This window comes from Sorghum bicolor, chromosome 4 (assembly GCF_000003195.3).
Source record: "Sorghum bicolor cultivar BTx623 chromosome 4, Sorghum_bicolor_NCBIv3, whole genome shotgun sequence".
Classification (NCBI taxonomy): Eukaryota; Viridiplantae; Streptophyta; class Magnoliopsida; order Poales; family Poaceae; genus Sorghum; species Sorghum bicolor.
The window spans coordinates 27,862,321-27,883,341 of record NC_012873.2 but is presented as its reverse complement, the minus strand read 5'-3'; the positions used below and the strand labels follow the sequence as shown (position 1 = coordinate 27,883,341).

At 42.4% G+C, this 21,021-nt stretch overlaps 1 protein-coding gene across 2 annotated transcripts; it reads left to right on the top strand.

Annotated features, from left to right (window-relative positions):
• Positions 14,155-19,305, top strand: LOC110435060. Of its 2 annotated transcripts, XM_021460379.1 has the most exons (12): positions 14,155-14,487; positions 15,142-15,557; positions 15,645-15,725; positions 15,819-15,935; positions 16,037-16,281; positions 16,373-16,579; positions 16,670-16,762; positions 16,842-16,942; positions 17,043-17,447; positions 17,736-17,834; positions 17,925-18,149; positions 19,059-19,305. In XM_021460379.1, exons 1-9 carry the CDS (start codon positions 14,213-14,215, stop codon positions 17,065-17,067), a joined length of 1,560 nt encoding a protein of 519 aa, XP_021316054.1. In that variant the 5' UTR covers positions 14,155-14,212; the 3' UTR covers positions 17,068-17,447; positions 17,736-17,834; positions 17,925-18,149; positions 19,059-19,305. The 2 variants fall into 2 exon arrangements, with proteins under 2 accessions (XP_021316054.1, XP_021316053.1); XM_021460378.1 differs by having other exon boundaries at positions 15,645-15,935.

Below are 21,021 nucleotides of genomic sequence, written 5' to 3'. Positions count from 1 at the left end.
GCGAAATAGTTGATGGTGTAGTTGACAAAGTTCGAGTACCAACTGAGTTCTACAACTTTGTCAATTGGAGCAAAAGCTAGATCAGCATGGATTGAGAGATATAAGATTCCCAAAATCGATCAAGCAAACTGTAGCGTCCCCATACTTAGAAAATTTCTCTAAGTGTTGGAAACAGCCCCAAATCTGCCTTGTGGGTCACTTTTGAGCTATTTGTTGTAATTTTCATGAGATGGCCATAAAACAACTTTTGTTCCTTATAAAATTTGCTACAACTTTGCTTTAGAAAGTTTTGACATGCAAACATTTTATGAAACACTTTTTAACAGCCTAAGGAAAAGAGGTTTCTAGGGCCTATTTACACAAGTATGACTTAAAGGCATATTTTGGAGAAGTGATCAACATGAACATTGTTCCCAAAGTTAAGTTAAGCATAGATAAACTAATTACCAATACATAGAGCACAAACACAAGCATGGTTCACTTAAACATAAGCATAGGATGCCTATTTAAGCAATTTAAAACACATTTTTTGCATAGAATGACATGGCTCAAGATAGATGATGATCATGGTATGCTTTGAGTAGATGATGATGCTCATGCTATGCACATGATTAATGCAACCATAACACTGGGATGTTACAGCCCTCCCCCCTTACAAAAATCTCGTCCCGAGATCTGAAAGCTTACTGATTTTCGAAGAAGGTTTTGTAAACTTCTTTTAAATAATCCTCCGTCTCCCAAGTGGCATCTTCCTCCCCGTGGTTACTCCACAACACTTTGTAGAATTTAACCACACGATTACGAGTCCCCCGCTCCTTGCGATCAAGAACCGCGATAGGTTTTTCTTCGTATACCAAGTCTGACTTCAACTTGATATCTCGAACTTCCACTCGTTCCTCCGATACACGAAGGCACTTCTTTAATTGTGATACGTGGAAGATAGGGAAAATAGCTCGAAGCGCAACTGGGAGTTGAACTTTGTACGCCACATTCCCTTTCTTTTCGAGAATCCGATAAGGTCTCACATAACGAGGTGTAAGCTTTCGCTTGACTCCGAACCTTTGTACGCCCTTCATCGGAGAAACCTTGATATACACATGGTCACCAACTGAAAACTCAATCGGCTTCCTTCTTTTGTCGGCATAACTTTTCTGACGAGCTTGAGCAGCTTCCAGATGTTGCAGGATGGTACGGACTTTCTGCTCTGCTTCGTTCACGAAATCGATGCCAAAGTACCTTCGCTCTCCGGCTTCTACCCAATTCAATGGGGTTCGACACTTCCGACCGTACAGGGCTTCAAATGGAGCCATCTTGATACTCTCCTGATAACTATTGTTGTAGGAGAACTCAGCTAATGACAACCATTTAACCCAAGAACCTTTTGAAGAGAGAGCGCATGCTCTCAACATATCTTCTAGGATTTAGTTAACACGTTCAGTTTGACCTGCTGTTTGGGGATGATAAGCAGAGCTACGGACTAAATGAGTACCGATCTGCTCATGCAGACATTCCCAAAAACGAGCAGTGAACAGTGGTCCACGATCTGATACAATAGTTCTAGGCACACCATACTGACGAACAATGTGCTCGAAGTACAACTCTGCATATTGATGTGGACGGTAGTCAGTTCGAACTGGAATAAATCGAGCAACCTTGGTCAAACGATCTACAATCACCCAAATGGAGTCGTAACCCTTAACAGAAGTTGGGAGTCCACTGATGAAATCCATGCTGACTTCTTACCATTTCCAACCTAGAATTGGCAAGGGTTGAAGTAAACCAGCTTTTATGTGAACAGCCTTCACACGACAACAATTGTCACAACGAGCGACAAAAGCAGCAATCTCCTTTTTCATCTTTGTCCACCAAAACAAAGGTTTCAGATCGTGATACATCTTGCTATTACCAGGATGGATAGACAATTTGGATGAATGAGCTTCAGACAAGATCTGATTTCGCAGCTCGCGGTCTTTTGGGACCACTAGTCGATCTTTGAACCAAAGAATTCCGTTCTCATCGACCCGGAAATGCTTGGTTTCTTCTTCCTTCATTTTCCTCTTTATATGGTGGATGCCTACATCTGTTTGCTGCAATTCGATGACTCAATTGCGAAGAGTACTCTTCAAAGAAATCTGGTTGAGCACAAGTGGATGCATAAGATGTGACAACAACGGATCTTCCACTTGGATTGAGTGACAGTGCGCTTTCCGACTCAAGGCATCCGCCACCACGTTCGCCTTGCCCGGATGATAGTGCACTTGTAGATTATAATCTTTAATCAACTCAAGCCACCTTCGCTGCCGCATGTTCAGTTCAGGTTGAGTGAAGATATACTTGAGGCTCTTATGATCAGTGTAGATATTACACAGATTACCCAGCAAATAATGCCTCTAGATCTACAAAGCATGAACAACTGCCGCCAATTCTAAGTCATGAGTAGGGTAATTGACCTCATGCTTTCGAAGTTGGCGCGAGGCATACGCGATAACGCGACCTTCTTGCATCAACACACAGCCTAGACCGATGCCTGACGCGTCACAAAAGACATCGAAGGGCTTTTCAATATCGGGCTGAGCTAGAACAGGAGCTGATGTCAGCAATGTCCTCAATTTGTGGAATGCCTCTTCACACTCAGGCATCCACACAAACTTCTCATCTTTCTGAAGCAGCCGAGTCATAGGCTTGGATATTTTTGAGAATTCGGGAATAAATCGACGATAATATCCAGCCAGACCAAGAAAACTCCGAACCTCGTGTACCGAAGTTGGAACTTTCCAATCCAACACTTCTTGCACCTTGGCTGGATCCACCGATATGCCTTCTTCAGATAAGACATGGCCCAAGAAAGGTACTTTCTTCAGCCAAAACTCGCATTTGCTAAACTTGGCATAAAGCTGATGTTCGCGCAAACGCGATAACACTATACGCAGATGCTCTGCATGCTCCTCTTCATTGCAGGAATATACCAAGATATCATCAATGAAGACCACCACAAACTTGTCCAACTCGGGCATGAACACCGAATTCATGAGATACATGAAGTGAGCAGGTGCATTTGTAAGACCGAAGGACATGACGAGATACTCATACAACCCATACCTCGTCGAGAAAGCTGTCTTAGGCACATCTTCTGGACGGATCTTGATCTGATGGTACCTAGATCGCAAATCGATCTTGGAGAATACCTTAGTTTTAGACAACTGATCAAACAAGATATCAATGCGAGGAAGAGGGTATTTGTTCTTGATGGTTACCGCATTTAAGGGACGATAGTCCACACACATGCGCAAAGATTGATCCTTCTTCTTCACAAAGATAGCCGGACAACCCCATGGAGAAGAACTAGGACGGATAAGACCCTTCTTCAACAACTCATTTAGTTGGGTCTTAAGCTCAGCTAATTCGTTGGGTGGCATTCTATAAGGCCTTCTAGAGATAGGAGCGGTACTTGGAATCAACTCAATTTTGAACTCCACATCCCGATCTGGAGGAAGCCCGGGTAAATCATCAGGAAATACATCCGGGAACTCACACACCACCGGAATGTCCTGAATAGCCTTAGATGTAACTGCATTCACAGTGCTACGGATTTGAATATCACGGGGGAGTTGCACTAGAAATGCCTCCTTGGTATTCGGGTCTTTCAACATCACTACACGAGTGGTGGTGTCGATAAGAACTCCGTTGCCACTCATCCATTTCATCCCCAGTATTACATCTATGCCCACACCGGGTAGAACAACCAAATCAGCAAGAAACTGACGGCCTCCTATTTCCAGAGTTGCCCCCAAAACCACTTGATTGGTGGAAATATCATTTCCCGCAGCACTAATACAATAACTGCCCATATCAAGTGTAATTGCCTTGATATTATGCTTAGACACAAATTCAGAACTCACAAAAGAATGCGATGCTCTAGAATCAAAAAGCACAAGTGCCTCTCGTTGGTTAACCAGAAACTTACCAGCCGTGACTACCTCACCAGCAGGGATTGCCTCCACGGTTGTGTAGTGAACACGCCCCTGGCGGACGTTCCCCTGGTTTCCCTTCTTTGGCGGGTAAGGACAGTTGCTCTGCCAATGCCCGGTCTGATTGCAGTTCCAGCACGGACGGTTGGCAGGTGGAGTCTTGGCATAATTGGGACCCGTGTTGCCCCTAGGAAGAGCAATAGAGTACCCCTTGCGGAAACCCGTCTTCGCCTGATTCTTCTTCACTGGAGGGCGGTACCGCTGGTTAGGCGTTGGAGCACGGAACGGTGGCTTAGCTGCCACTGGAGCCTTGGACTGAGATGACCCTGCCCCGGCCTCAAAAGCTCTCTTGCGAGTCTTGGTTGCAGTGTACACAGTGTTATAGTTCTCTTGAGTGAGAGCATCACTGACAAACTCATTGAAAGTTGCACACTTAGTGCGGCCCATAGTCTTCAGCAACTTGGGGCCCAAACCCCGCTTGAAACTAGCAATCTTCTTCGCCTCAGTATTCACAAACTCAAGAGCATATCTAGACAAATGATTGAAAGCATGCAAATACTCCTTCATAGTTTTGTTGCCTTGAGTCAACTGCATAAACTCGCTATGCTTCATTTCCATGATACCAGAAGGAATGAAATGCCCTTTAAAAGCATCTCGGAAAATATTCCAATCAAGCACCGTGTCAGCAGGAAGAGCTTCACGATATTGATTCCACCAGATGCCTGCTGGGCCTTGCAGTTGATGGGCTGCGTACTCCGCCTTCAATCCTTCGGTTAGCCGAAGCAAGCGGAACTTTTGTTCCACGATGTTCAGCCATTCCTCAGCCTAAAGGGGTTCTTCCGCCTCTCTGAAAGGTGGGGGCTTAGTATCCAGAAAATCCTTGAAGCTGCTATACTGGTTAGGTGCTGGCCCAACTTGCACATTACGACCACCCTGATTTGCCATCCGATTGATGGTCTCAGTGAGCATCCTCTGATTATCCACCATCATTTGCATTAACTCAGCCAGATTTGGTGGTGGAGGAGGAGGGGGTGGATTCATGTTTGCACGCTGTTCCGCTCCTCGGGTGCCACGAGACATCTGTAAAGACATAGTCAGTGAGCATTGATGATGACAAGATTTGCCGCAGAAGAACTTATATGTATGCCTGAAAGTATTCAAGAGAATAGCTTTACAGAAAGGCACAATAATTCAATTCCACAAAACAACATCACCAATCCGACACATGACAGAGATATCCGCAATATGCACCACAATGGAAAACATCATCATAACATAACGAAGGTGTCAAGATTACACATTGGGGCCACAAAGTTATCACACCATTACAGTACATGCCAAGAGTCAAGGTCAAAGTTCCGAATTACAACATGGTTACAAAAGCACCATGGCTGACTGGCATACTACAAAAGATTCTCACATAACACTACCCACTACTCCCTACACTCCAGGCTCGTCGTCCGAGTCAGCGTCGAAGATCGCCTCTCCATCCTCGTCGCTAACCGGCTCAAGCTCCTCGTCCTCCACGTCCTCGTGCAAAGGTGGTGCAGCCGCTACTGGTCCATCGACCTCCATACCATCATCATCGGCCACAATCACCTGAGGTCCCACCTCTGGATACACGGGTATAGGGCGAGGAATAGGGTGTAGCAAGTTGTTGAGACGGTGAATCTCCACAAGACCAGCCTCAATCTGATCCTGTAGATAGTTCTCCCGCTCAAGCGACTGAACCCGGTGCATCTCCCATGCCCGGCGTCTGTTCTCCGACATGCGGAGTGCAGTGTCCCTCTCACGAGTGATCTGCACCAAGCGCTCCTGTATGGTCTCCCTCTCTCTAGCTAACTGACTCACCTGATCCTGCTTATGATCTCTTTCTCTAATGGCCTTCACCCACTGCTGCCTACGGTACTCTGCAATGCCTTCCCAGTCATTGCGGTCCTTCTGAGCTTGCTCTAGGAGTCTAGCTTGCTTGCGAAACTTGCGAGCACGCTTTTCAGCCTTCTGTTGCATCTCCTGAGCTCGATGAACAGCCACCATCACCTGTGCATAGGTGTTCTCTCGCTGACTGATCAGCTTGAGCACAGCCATCATAGCACTCATAGCAGGACTAGAACTCTCAGCTCTCTCTCCCCTGCCTCGAACCAAAGCACAACCATCAGCCTGTTTCCACTCCGCTGCTGCTGGGTCAGCACGGGGAATGGAGGCCGCTGGTCCTCCCATCAGCTCATCACCACACCTCTGACAGATATCGAGCAGGATAGTCTGGGCTGCAACCTGAGCTACCTCCCAAGGAGTCTGCCCATCTGAGCTACAAGTCCAGCCTATCCATGCAGGCTTGTCCCCATGTGGAGGGACAAGTCACTGCACAGCAAACCACTGTATCCCTCCTATGCTCTCCAACTCCCACCAGGAATACTGAGGTGGCTCAGTATACCAGACAGTCTGTAACACTCTCCAGAGCAGAGTAGGAGTGCCAAACTCGCACAAGAAAGTGTCACTGGGACGGGGTGAAGCGGGTGCGTCCATCTATGGAAAGGAATAGGAATACCATGGGTAAAAGAGGATTAGTTTAAAAAACATTTATTTAATTAAAAAGGGACGACATTGTAAGGGAAGGAGTAGACAGAATGTATGTATGAATGCGACATGATGCATGCACGAACCGTACGTCCTCACAAACTTAGAAAATTAACATTCTAACGGATATACGGTGGCATACATTCGTCTCTCGATACGATAACTATCGATTTACACGTGCGCTGTTAGAGTACCTACAGAAAACTTCATTCCAGCTCAACAGTTCCCAATATATCACTCAAGAAAGCAGTAAACTAAGTGCACATTGCTTGGACATGCCCAACATGCACAAACAATGACACCACAGCTACCCGAGAAATTAAATGCTCCCCAATTAAGTTTCTTTCGTGGTTCCATGGTTTTGACATGTAACCTCTCCAGAAAACCACCGCGAACACTCCCCTAGACCGCCGTTTGGACGATCATGCTCTCACAGCTCACACTTACCAGAGCGTAGTTGCGACGTTGCATAATTTAAATCTAGCGACATATGTAGCTAATTCACATATGAAGGCTACCTCCACCATTAGACCACAGGGTAGCATAGTGCGGTCATCACACATCCATACCTGAGTACTGCCGGAGATGCATAAATAAAACCCCCCAAGTCAGTACTTAAATAGCCACCTATAGTCCTTATGTGGGCAAGGAGGATTCGACCACTGGCATAACTTAATTATTGATTTACACCATTTTATTTTTAAAAAACACTTTTTTTTAAAATACACAAACACTGCATTTATAATGCTGAACTTGCTGCGATGCCAGCTGTCACAGAACCGACCAAATTATAAGAGTTCAAGTGTAGAAACGATCGGCAAACAATCAAGTTTCCAAACTTTAGCCCATATAATCCCGGTAGTCAATTGAAATCACGAAGGACTTCAAACCAAGTTGCAACAAACCAAGATCGTAATAATTCAGCACAACACAGCGAATGTTACATAGTCATTCATTGCCGTCGAAGCGGCACCACATCGGAGTATTAAGTTATTACAACACTTGTTTGAAGTAGCGGAAGCAAAATAATTACACACACACTTTCCAAATTCAGTTCTTAAGTTCGAGTTACTGCCAGAGTCTACATCATCCTTCCAAAAGCATCAGATACGAAGTTGTTAGAGAACCGTGCCCAATGGTTAGTCCTCATCCCCAGCGGGGTGGAGACATGTCTTGCAGAAGCCGTCATAAAAGATGTCATCTGCAACAGGTGGGAATAAACCCTGAGTTCGAGATTGTACTAAGCTAGACTTACCCGTCTAGTAAACATAAAGGACACCAAGGATCATGCAAGGCTAACATATAAAAGTAGAACTGGTTGACTCAGTATTTTGCCATAAGCCTTTATTATGACTAACACATTGTAAGAGCATCATATTTATTTACCATTAGCCTACTACTAGATTAGCACCTGTGCTAAACACTTCACTTGATTATTACAAGCAATAATAATCATATCAAGTTCATCATAAGTTCTTCCTTGCTATCATCATTATCATGAACCAAGTTCATTAGTGAATGCTACGTTTGTCGCTGCTTTGTCAAGTTCTCACTAACCGGGAGAGACGGCGATTCGAATCGAATTCCTATCCAGCTGGAGGTTTATTCCTAGCACTCACCCAAGCATCCCCCGTCGGAGAGCCAACGGGTCACCTTTGGTACAACTCAGGAATCGCGGCTCCGATCAGCGCCGCACTCCCAGGGCTACCATTCTGCCAGGGAGGTCAGGAATTTTAACTCACCTGCCTTTGGGCTTACGCTAATGGTCCCCCGCACACCGCACTTCCTCCGGTAGTGCGCACTTTATACTTGCTGGTCTTCCGGCCTGAGTCATACTACTCGGCTTCGCGGTCGGAACGAGTTTCGGTCCTTAACTGCCACAGACGGAGCTACTACAACCTTGCAAAACTCCGCCCGCCTTAAGTCAAATTTAATCAGGTTCCATCCACGATAGCACATATAGACCATCGTGATCCGACAGAACCCTATATCGCGCAGGTGACAGGAAATCACCCGACTTATACCGATTAAGCATGGCTAAGCTGCTACCCGATCCTAACTCTACAACCAAGGTAGGGTAAATTATCTGGACAAGGATTGAATAAAGTGCAGCAAAGGTTTCATCACAACTTCTATACTTAATGCATCAATAGATATAACATATTAAATAAACTTTCGAAAGTAAAGGGAGGCTTAGAATGCTCCGGTGCTTGCCTTTCACGAACGAGGCTGGCTCGTGGCTTGGGCACTCAACCTCTTCTTCGGGCTCCTCGAGTCCGACTTGCTGGACCTCCACCTCCGGGTTGCCCTCCTGGCCTTCGGGATTCACTTGCAGATCGAAGGAAGCTGCCACGTCCGATACACCTATTGCATGCTCGGTGAATGAGAAGGTGTGCATACAAAAGAATGGATGCTTGATAACATAAGTAACTCACTGGACACTCATTTACGGAGTAACACAGTTATAACAAGTTCACACAAGTCAACAAGTTAACACTACATGGATTCCCCCCTAATGCCACGCCACACAACTGCAAGGCCACTAATTTGGTTGCCATAGGGGGGTCGTATTGCAACCTTCCCGTAGAATGGTTGCAATATGTACCTATAATGCAACGAACTAAATGTATTGCAATATGTGTGGATTGTCGTTGCAATAGGAGTGTGCTACTGCAACCATTTTAGAATTGTGTTGCGATTAGTTGGCGTTATTGCTATAGTGATTTGGAGTTGCATTAGTATTGATTTTTGTTGCAATTACTTGGTGTTGTTGCAACTATATTGAATTTGGTTGGATTTGCTTGTAACTATTGCCATGGTCATTTTAGGTTGCAATAGTCTACCATAGAGTTGCAATTTCTAGGTGGTTATTACAACAAAAATTCTAAAATGGTTGCAGTAGCGTATTGCTATTGCTATGGTTTTTTGGGGTTGTAATAATCTTTTGTGGCGTTGCAATTGATAGGTACTTATTGTAACTACAATCCTAAATGGATGCAATATCATGTTACTATCGCCACGGTTTTTTTGTGTTGCTATAAACTAAAGTATCCTAAATTTTTCTCTATTACGTGTTTAACGAAGATGACACAATTTGGTTGAACGTCAATCATGAATTCCTCCTCACATGTGAAAGCAACCTCTCCCTCTCTTATTTCTGAAATTCGTTTATTAACATGTGAAAAGCAATTTCTATTGATGATGCTTATTTTGTTTTATGTTGCAGTCAGTTCAGATATTTAAGAAGGTTGATAGAAAACACATGCTGCCATCTGAATAGTACTGCACTGCTGCTTGTGTGCATCTTCCATGACAATTTTATTATCACTGTCTGCATAGTTTCGCAATTGAATAAGTAAATTAGTGGATCTATAAACATTTCAGAAAACATAAAATTGTACAGCTTGCTAATACGCATCATAGTTGAACAAAAATAAGTATTTAAACAAAAAAATCATCTTCTATGCTTTCTACCACAATTGGTGCAACAACTCCATCATCAATGTAGGTGTCATCTTCGTCGTCATCAACCTCATCAAGTAAGACCGCATCATCGGGTTCAAGAACTGCTTCACCACGCACTTGATTAATAACAGAGGCATCACCACGCACTTGATTAATAACAGAGGCATCACCGGCAACAATTGGCGATGGCCAATGCCCAACAACAGATTGATCAATGAAGGCAGGAACTAGGAAGCTAGGAAACTACCTATATACAAAGGCAGCAAGCAGCACCAATGGAGAGAAAAAAATTGGAGGTAAATTAAACATGGGTTATTTTTCGTTCATCGACAATGGGAATTAAGAGCAATATAATTGGGCAAATGAATGGTACCAGGAACACATGATGTGGACTCGTCGCTTGGGTATACATCGCAGTCACATCCGTGGCTACGTGAGTTTGGCTGTCGGTGATGTCGTAGTGGCCGAGGACCGCGCAATTTAGCGGCGATTGGATCACCGCAATGTAGTGACTTGTCAGGAAACAATTGAACCACACCAAAATTACCGAGCGTCTGATCAATGGAGAGGAGCGGCAGCGGCGTGCGGAACTCAGAAGGCAAATGTATCGTAAGTTTTTTTATCAGATGTCGTAGTTTTAGCTGTTATGATCCGTTGGCCTTTTTTTTTGGCATGCGTAGCTCATAAGGAAACCTCTCGTCAGGTTCCTTTTTTGGGATATTTGTTTGCACGTCAATAGGAGATCTGGGTGTTGGTTGTTGGAATTTTCAATCTCTTTTTATTGTATAATGTCTTCATAAAATCTAGGTGTTTTTTCTTTTATATGTTGAATTCTAATCTGGTTCCAGGGTACGTGTCAGTAAGGATTGGAAGAAAATCTAAGTGATGGATCGATACAAAATCAACTAAATGATGTGTACTTTTTTGACTAGGTCTCGTAGGTCCCAACAGTTTTGCATTCTTGTTTTTTTGCCAAAAATCTAAAAAACACTTCTCCAACAGTTTTGCAAATTGGATTGCCATTTTAGTTAACTTGGCAAATGCTTGGCTCCGCTTGGCATATATGCGAGTTGTGTTCGGCTTGGCAAACATGTGCGCCCGCTTCTCTCGCGGCGATCCCGCGCGTGACCAGGACTCCACGCGGTTTCCTTCGTTGTTGAGCCACCTCGCGCCATATATTGCCCGTGTCGTTGTTCTTTTGCCGTGATAGAAGAGGAGTCGAGGGAGATCTCCCAGTCATTACTGGCCACACGCGAGCAGATCGATCTCCACTGCGTGCGATGTCCACACCAACGACGCACGGCCTTCTCGTACTTGGAGACCTTGAGGGACAATGCGGGGGCGAGGCACGCGCGGCGGCCTCCGCGGGCGGAGTCGATGCGGGCGATGCACTTGGCGTGCTCGTGGGCGTGTATGGTGTCCAAGTGGCGAAGCAGTGTGTCGCTGGCGCGGAAGCGGTGGCCGTAGATGCGGCAGATGTGGGTCGTGGCGGCAACACCAGGGATTGTGGACGAATGTCCAAGGCACTTCTTCGACACGAACTACTGGCGACAGCCGAGAACCACCGCGTGCGACATCCACACGAACGACTGGCGGTGGCCCCGAACTTGCAGAGCGCACGACGATAGAAGGCCGCGTGACGAAAACCGCACGCGCGTCGACGTCCGAAGAAAAAATTTCATGGCAAATAATCACCTGGGTCCACACATTTGGTAAATGCAAAGTAAATTTTGCAAAACTCTTGGATATGCCTTTTTTTTCTCCTCCCCATTTGGTTTTCAGAGTTGGCAAACTCAAACAAATGGCCAAGAAAAAATGCCAAACTGTTGGACATGACAAGTTTTTTTAAGCATACATATTATGAGATTCGTTGGGCATTTTTTTAGACTAAACAAAGACCCGTGTGTTGCTCTAGGAATATTTTTTATTTACATTTACGGCACTAGAATTGATAGAAACAATAAAAATCATATCAAACGTGGATCCAATTTTTGTTGACTTAAGTAATTTTGATTCACTTTGGCCACCTATTTTTTTTAAGGAAATGGACATTTATCTCATCCGCACTTGTGCCGGTGCCAATGCCCGTGATTTTTTAGCCTATTTGGTATAAATTAGCTTTATTCGTGAATCATCTTTTATTGATTTTGACTCAAAAAGCCTCTTTAGTGGTAGAGCTGAATCTGTTTTGTAGGTCGCTTTAGGTGCCACAAAATTTATGACATCGTGCAACACATGAAAACATATTTAATATACTATATGGGGTTGGTCCCTTGGCCTTGAGGGCCCAATAATGCAGCCATAGAGCTTAAGGCATGCAGGGTTCGTTCTAGGAGACGACAGGCCAGGCACACTTCATTTAGATGACGGTGATCGATCATTGGGGAGAGCCGCATGTATCTCTAACCAACATAACGCTAGAAATTGCTTTTCACATGTTAATAAACGAATTTCAGAAATAAGAGAGGGAGAGGTTGCTTTCACATGTGAGGAGGAATTCATGATTGACTTTCAACCAAATTGTGTCATCTTCGTTAAACACGTAATAAACTAAAGTATTGCAGCCGATCTACTTTAATAAAATCAGCTCTGCATCTATACAAAAGAAAAAACAAGGCTGCTCAATACCAAACAAGTCTCAATAACTCAGTGGTACTTGAGCCTTTGTGTTAACCGTTAACTCCTAGGATCGAAGCCAACGTGGGGCAAATTTTGTTAAATTCCAAATTTTAATCTCATTTTCCAAAATCCTTTCTAACATTTTTGCCTTTTGCTACTTTGATAGATAAAATATTTTTTGCTGTTTTTCTTACTGTTTTTCCTCTCTATGAAACTTATGCTAAAAAACCTTTCACTACTACTACCCGTATATTTTATTCAACATACAACTATGTTAGAAAGCCACATGTCCTCCCCTTCTCGCCCTCGCCACATGTCCTCCCCTTCTCGCCCTCGCCCTTTAGCTCCTGAAGCTGCATGAGTTGCACAACCTGGTCGCCTTGGCGTGGGTTGACTGGTTCAGTGGGTGCTCGTCCTGCTCGTGGGTCATGTTGTCGCCTCCTGCCGCTGCTGCGGCATCAGCGCCGTTGTCGTCGATGGTGTCATCATCCATGGCAACGACGCCAACTTGGATGTTGAAGCATTGCCACGTGGGATCGTAATGGTCGGAGTCAGAGTTAGGGTTGCCAGAGTAAAAGACTGGGAACTGCCTGCGTCGCTCTTCCTCCAACTGTCGCCTCATTGTGCCGATAGTGTACCGCCTTGGGCCTAGCGCTCGCGAGAATCCTAAGTCTTCAGAGGCCGGCAATGTGGTCACCAGATCCATGGTAACCTGCGAGAGAGCCCCCGGGCGGTCCTCATGCCTGCCCATACTAAAGCGAACCGAGGTGGAGTGTGTTGAGGCAGCATTGTGGAGGCCGAATTGTAGCCGTTGGCGGGTGGTGAACAACCCGTGTGGTAGCAAGTTGGGTGACGATGAAGCCGCGCGTGCCATGGGGGCGTTGTTGGGCTCCACAATGCTGCGGTTCGCTTGTTGGTGGTCGGTGCCAATTCCCTCGGTGCTAGGGCAGACCTCACAATGGCGAGCTCGCGGCAATAGGTGTAGTGAAGAGGAATCATCATCGGGTTTCACGAGCGGGTACTCATCAGCGTCGAGGTGCACAAACCAGTCCTAGAATAAAGTTTATGACTTTTTAAAAAGTTTGAAATTATAAAAATTTAAATGATATAAAGTATAACGTTTTAAAGGTTCCAGTATAAGTTTTCTGAATTTAAAATGTGTACCAAGTTTTTTTAAAAATTATCAAGTTTTTAAAAATTTCCAAGTTTTTTTTGAAATTACCAAGTTTTTATTTAAAATTCATCCGTTGTCTGGAAGCAGCATAAAGAAATAGATATGTCATATATAGGGACGCACATTTTTTTATGTGGAGCTAACTATTTGTTTATTGGAGTCTTATCAAAACTTGTTCAAAAATATCATCAAATGGTTAGTCGACCTGGACCATATCGTTTGGAAATTTGGGAAAATCTGGACCGCTTCTTGTTTATGGAAACCTGGACCCCTTCTAATTATTTGGAAACCTCCCCACATTACGTGTCTCCCCTTCCCAATACGCACTAATCTAATCTGGTGGGATATCGAGCAGATAGCCGCACACACCAGGCTCTAGTTAGGGTTTTGGGCTTCGACACAGAAGAAGATGGCGGCCCCTCCGGAGGGACCGGCGAGAGTGGCAACGGGGACACCTGCGTCGACGTCCATGCCCACACCTGCAGCGGCGATGGCACTTACGTGCAACACGGTAACACCTGCATCGGTGCGCACACCTCCTTCCACGATGTCCAGACCCAAGGCGACGATGTCGCTTTTTCGGACACCTTCATCCAGGACGGCGACACCTCCTGCCGATGAAGATGGAGGTGACGCTAGCCAAGGACAAGAAAGCCACCGGCGTTCCACTCAGACAGATGACAAGTAAGGCCACACAATATCCCCTCCCTTCCCCAAGTGCACCTGGCTATGCAGTTTTTCTCATATATTTGTAAGCATGCTCAAGTTCTTCTCACGTAGCACTTGTGAGGTTAATTTAATGATCTCTGTTTGGATGCTTGATGCATTATTCCTTTGGAGCCGAACAGAGTACAAAGAAGTGTCTAATGTTCATAGGTATAAATATAATACATCTGTTATGTGAATAAAAGTTTCAGGTTACTCATTTTTTATAGTTTATTGTAACCATGTTGCTGCAAATTGGAAGGGTGAAATGCAAGCTGAGACTATATTTTTTGCTGACATGCTTTGGCTCGTTTATGCAATGCCTTATCATATTAGCTAAAGTTCATAAAATAGTTCCTGTTACAGCACAGTTGTTATTCTAAGTGTCGTTTAATTCTGGTTGTGGCTTTAAGCTTGTGTATGCACTGCTTTTCAGCAACCAGTTTGGTGAGGATTGCCATATGCTATTATCTGAATCAAGAAGTGCCTTTTCCTTTGCATCTGATGTGTTTCATTATTTCATCACCTATCCCAAGAAGATGTTAATCCTCGCTGAAGCCATTCTCATGTTGTTCCTTTTTTGAATATTGTTTCATCACTTGTGCTTACGCTTCTCATTATATTTTGTGACAGCTCGGAACAGACATGGACTATGTCTTTCATTTGCAAGGGGGCACCCGGGGGCCAAGAATTTGCTCAGTATACAATAGACAGGAATTCAATCACGTTTGGTAACTTAATAACAATGAAATCAAAATTGGGGTATGGTGCCAGGGACTACTTGTACTATAAGAGAAGATGTGGAAATGCTATAGCAACACTAAACGAGATCGAATATGATGTTGATGCAAATGCAATGTTATCAAGTAATGCAGAGGAGAGGGAGGTCAGATTAGTATTATCGAGGGATCAAATAACAGAGCGAAATGTGGAGATAACACCCATTAAATTGCCAAGAATGGCAACAGTTAGTGAAGATTTCACAGATGAGTCAATTAATGATTACAAGGTGTGGCTTAACAATATGCATGAAGAGGGCCAATGCATGGGTAAGTTATGCTGCTGCCCTATCTTAAATGGTTATATTATATTATATTGCAATGGCCACATAATTGATATGAGCATGGATTTCACAGATTTTAAAGATATATACAGGGAAGACACGGTCAAGACTTATAAAGAATGGTTAAGGGTGCAAGGACAACTTGATGATATTAGTAATATAACAACTTTTTGCAAAATGTCAACCAAATTATTATCAATCCTTCGCAAACCATTTATATCTTACACATGTGACCTATTATCTTTAGGTGCATATGACAACCATAGGAATCACATAGATTTACTAAATTCAAGTCAAGATAGCAATCCAACACCACTTTTGAACCTACCATCTCATGCTCGGCGTGAGAAAACACTGGGAAATAGTAAGCAATGCTCACTATGATTTTATTCAGGTTCAGTTCAATTGTCCCTATGTAAATGATTTTATTTAATCTCAATATTGTATAATGTTTTGATTGACAAGACTCCCAAAAGAGGAAGGCACGAGGTACCATCAAAGGATTGGCAGCCATGCACAAGAGATCCAAACAAGGCAGTCAGAAGCTTAAACTCCAATTCTCTAGACTTGGAGGAGCTGCAGGTGAGAACACACGCACATTTACTGATGAAATAGTAGTGTTTACTAGAAAAAAAGCACTTATCATTGGAGTGAGAACATGGAGGGATATCCACGAAGATGTAAAAAAATCAATAGCATCTGATATGATGGTAAGCTTCTGATTTGTTTTTGGTTGTGTACATATATTTCTTACTAATTTGTTTAAGAAGCCACCTAGTATTTATGTTTTATGTGGAACAGCATAAGTGGGACATTGAGGATAATGAGGAAAATAGAAAAAAGATATGGACCATCGCAAATGAGCGTTACAAAGGATGGCGGTCCACATTTAGTGCTACGTACAGGGCGTACACCACCTATGATGAGAGAATGAGACACAAGCCTGAAGAGTTGGACATTGTTGAATGGCACTATCTGGTGTTGTATTTTGGCAGTGAAAAATTTCAGGTTTGATGACATTTATATTATTCTTACCAATTGCACTTGATGAAATAAAGGCTATGTTTCAAGCACTTTTAGAATCAACTCCTTGTGCAGAGGATTAGCAACAAGAATTCTCAGAATCGGCAGAATGTAAAGATACACCATTTGACAGGATCAAAGTCCTTTTCTCAGTGTAGCTTTGAACAGGTAATAACTTTAGAAGCACACGCCCTAGCTTCATTACATGATGAAATATTGATAATTTGTTACATTCTTGCCAAATTAGAGGGACCCATTAACTGGTGATGAGCCAAATGATTTGGAGCTTTTTATGTTGCGCAAAGTAAGAATGGGCGATGGACAAGCCAAGAATCTAGGAATGTCTATGTGAGTATATAACAGTTTGTACAAACCTTATCAAGTGACGCAAATTGAACACCTACAATTTTTTTTAATTAACTACTTTTTACTGTCCTCTGTTTGTTAGGATAATGCAAGCAGCAAAATTTTAGAGAGGGAATCAAATGGAGATGCAAACATCATCTCAGATGTGGAGCAAAACCAGATTTTCCAGTCAGCCTATAAGGAAACAAGAAAATGCAAATCAGCCAAGATCCTTGCTAATGGATACTTGGCAAGGTACCCAACAAGAAGGCAGCTACTCTCTGAGGAATACCAGTACCACGTCCGTCAAGATGCGGCACTCATGGACGCATTTTCAAAGCTACAAGAAAGAATTGAAGCTCAAGAGGCTGAAAGGGAGATCGAAAGGGAAGAACATAGGCGTCAGATGGAAGAAATGTTGAAGTCAAGAGAGGCCGATAGAGAAGCACTTAGGCAAGAGTTTATGTCAATGATGCAAGCAGCACAAGGACAAGCATCCTTACAACAGGTAATAGTAATGTAAAACCTTAACTTGCCCAATAGATATAGTTAATGTGTTTATGTGTCTCTAGGTTCTATACTTGCCCGCTTGTTGAATCTTTTGGTAGGTTGTTGAACTGAAATGGCTCAGGTAGTTGGCTACAAACCATGCTGGTAGTAGCTTATTTCTCACATATTGTAAAGGCATTTTGGTGTAGCTATCATGTATATCTACTGAAATTTGGACAGATAAACAACATCAATTTTGTACTTTCAAACTCCACTCATAATTTTTCTGACCAAAAATTAAATGCAGGCTAATAAAGATGGGGAACAAATTGCAGAGGTTGCTGCTACAACAAACATGGTGGAAGGAAACGTAACTACAGAAAGTGAAGAAATATCACATCACCAGGTACTTTGAGAACTGAAGAGTTTTTAATGCTGTCATGTGATAGTCCATAGTATATGGGGCCTAATTTTCCCTCAAACTATTGATCTACAGGATAACCTAGGTAGCAGCCTGCCACTAACACAGCTCGCAGCTACCGCACCGGCAGGTACAAGTACTACTTGCACAACTAGGAGTGCTGCAAATAAGTCACAAACAGCCCAAAACAATGGAGGGAACATGAATGTTAGTTTTACTACTACAAAAGCACTTAAGGATAATGCAGCTAAGAAACGAGCATTATCATCCAAAAGGAATCAACAAGCTAGCAATGCACAGGTGATTTTTTAAGTCCACTACCTGTAAATATTTGTGGATCAGATTTGTTTCACTGAGAGTGTCTTTTATATATATCTAATTGACTTGTAGGCATGATCATATATAACCTTTACATGGACAATTTTACTTTTCAATAATTCTGCAAATTTATTTGCAAACCTACTAGTCTTTAGGAGTTTTTTTTTTTTGCTTTAATTTTCCTCGTCAATATGACTACGAATGCAAGCAAAAGTCTGTTAGTCTCTAGGATTTTTTTTCTATTTTGGTTTTCCTCATCAATATGACTGAGAATGCAAGAAAATTGTCTAGGGTTAGGATTGCAAGTTTTATAAGCCAATCTCTTTATCATCTCTGATGCTACTACTACTTGTGTCATATTTATCACCAGAATTGCTTAGGCAGCTATTTTGTTGTGGTCTGAAAATATTATTTACTTGTTGCTGCTCGCATTTGGTTATCTGAATAAATTTGTCTAGGCTTTTGGCTTGCTATGAGTAGATATCAGTTATTCCTTTTTTAATTGGCATGCATACCTGCTACTAAGCCTGTGAACAATCATGATGGCCAAGATCACCTAGTGCTTCTTGTCATGACTGTCTCTAGATATTTTATTAGCTTGTTCTAAAGTTGCCTTGCTGTTGCTCATGTTAGTCATGGAAGGAATTTTGTATTGCCAAAGATCATTCATTAACTGAAAGTTTGTCATTTGAGAAATAAAAATGAATTGATCATATAGTATTTTGATGGATAATTTCACTTTGAATGAATCATTAAATTTGTAAACCCATTAGCCTTTAAGTTATGATACCAAATTCCTAACCTTCACAATGGTTTTGTGCATGTCACTATTGCCAACATAATACAATTTCAGTTACCTAATGCGTAGACTAATGTTGATGATTTTTTCAGGAGCAAGATAGAGTTTGACAGGAGCGCTCAAGTGATGGGATGGTCAATGTCAAGCCAACCATTGTTACAGTGCTACACATAGCTCGTTACATTTTGATTTGTTCATCCTAGCTTAGTGTGTGTCGGACACCTTATGTGTTTCAGTTTTGTGTGTGTTATTGACTAGCTTTGATATTGGATGGTTTAATTGATGATGTGGACAAACAAAGGAAATTTTGGTTTAATGGATGTTTGATTGCTTCATTCATCATATATTGTTTGGCTGCAATTATTGTTTAAAGCTACCAAACAATGCATTGCAATATGGACTATCGTCATAATAATTTGGCATTGCAATATATACTATAGCAGAAAACAAACAATGTGGCAAAAAAATTATACCAACAAAATAGTGGGCGTGGCAATAGAGTCTCCAACTTATAGCAACACAACAATATGCATGGCAATAGAGGGTCCAAGTATAGCAAGCAAGTATTGACCCTGGCAATATATAGGCAACCTCTAGCAACGAAACATTTATCGTGGCCATAGAGGGTTCCACCTATAGCAACTACAATGTTTCGTGTGGCAATAGAGAAGCTTCCTCTAGCAACCAAATATTTGTCATGGCAATAGAGGGCTCCACCTATAGCAACCACAAAGATAGTGTTGCGATAGAGAGGGGCAACTATAGCAACCAAATATTTGTCGTGGTAATATAGGGTTCCACCTATAGCAACCATAGAGATAGCATGGCAATAGAGGGTCCATCTATTGCAATGCTATTAATGTGTGGTAATAAGGTCTATTGCAACACCCATTGTCGTTGCTAATGCACCTATTGCCACTATTTACATATGTGGCAACATGTATCTCTGGCAACATCGGGGTTTGTTTCAAAAGTTACTATTGCAACATCCATAGTGGTTGCTTATGCTATGGTTTGCAACAGTAGATGGTGTTGTAACAAAACTCCAATGTGTTGCAATACGCTCAAACCTATTGCAACACCAAAATGATTTGTGGTGCAAACTTTAGACCACGATTACTATGGCAACGCCTACCAACGAAATTTTTGTGTTGCAATTTTGTCTATGGCAACCATTTTTGATATATTGCAACACTTTTAGACCGTTGCATCAGGGGTGAAACCTTGTAGTGTAACTTAGCCCAAAACATATCATGATAGCCTATAACAGCAAGCACATATAACAGAATTAGCTCAGAAAACAGATCATAACTACTGCTAGGCATATCCAACAAACATGAGTGAAGACATTCTGGAAAGCTTATGAAATTGTCTACAACTCATCTTCAAACATTATAGCAAGATTCATACATTAAACAGGTCATTTTAACAAAGTTCCAGGTTCTGTTCCAGAAAAACAGAGAGCACCTATTTCTGGAACCCAACTTGGAACAGCTATAACTTGTAAACTACTTGGCCAAATGACCTCAAATTTAAACCACAGCTAGATCAATAAGTTTACAACATCTTTGATTTAGATAAGTTTCCCAGAAAACCAAGTTAACAACAAGTAAAAACTATATTACTCCCTTGCTGTCCAGAACAACTCTTAACCCTAGAATTAATTATTTATTGACATGATCAAAATACAAACAGTGCCAACCACATGACTTATAAGCACTAGCATATCACAAGGTTACCAGAACATCAAATGATAACCCTCAAACATTTACTTAACAAGGCATTTATTAATTAATTCTAGAAAGGAGCATAATTACAAGATATTAGAGAAGGTGCTCAGAAAAATCTACAAAAATTACAGAAGTACAAGTATAGCACCAAAGCATCACCATAAAAACTTCAGAGCAATTTCACATACCAAATTAAAGTTATGCATTTAACATGTAACAAGGTATTTATATCATAAATTCAGAAACATGAATTATATGGTGTCAAACAACAGATTTCAGATTATTTACATGTTAGGGATGTCACAAACAAGTTTACCACCAAAGT

What these genes read in the sequence shown, in the direction of transcription:
- LOC110435060 (XM_021460378.1), top strand. Translation starts at nt 14,213, where the DNA reads ATGGCGGCCCCTCCGGAGGGACCGGCGAGAGTGGCAACGGGGACACCT. An exon ending in TGAGAAAACACTGGGAAATA is followed by an intron (nt 15,936 to 16,036) that starts GTAAGCAATGCT and finishes TTGATTGACAAG; the next exon opens with ACTCCCAAAAGAGGAAGGCA. An exon ending in CAATAGCATCTGATATGATG is followed by an intron (nt 16,282 to 16,372) that starts GTAAGCTTCTGA and finishes TATGTGGAACAG; the next exon opens with CATAAGTGGGACATTGAGGA.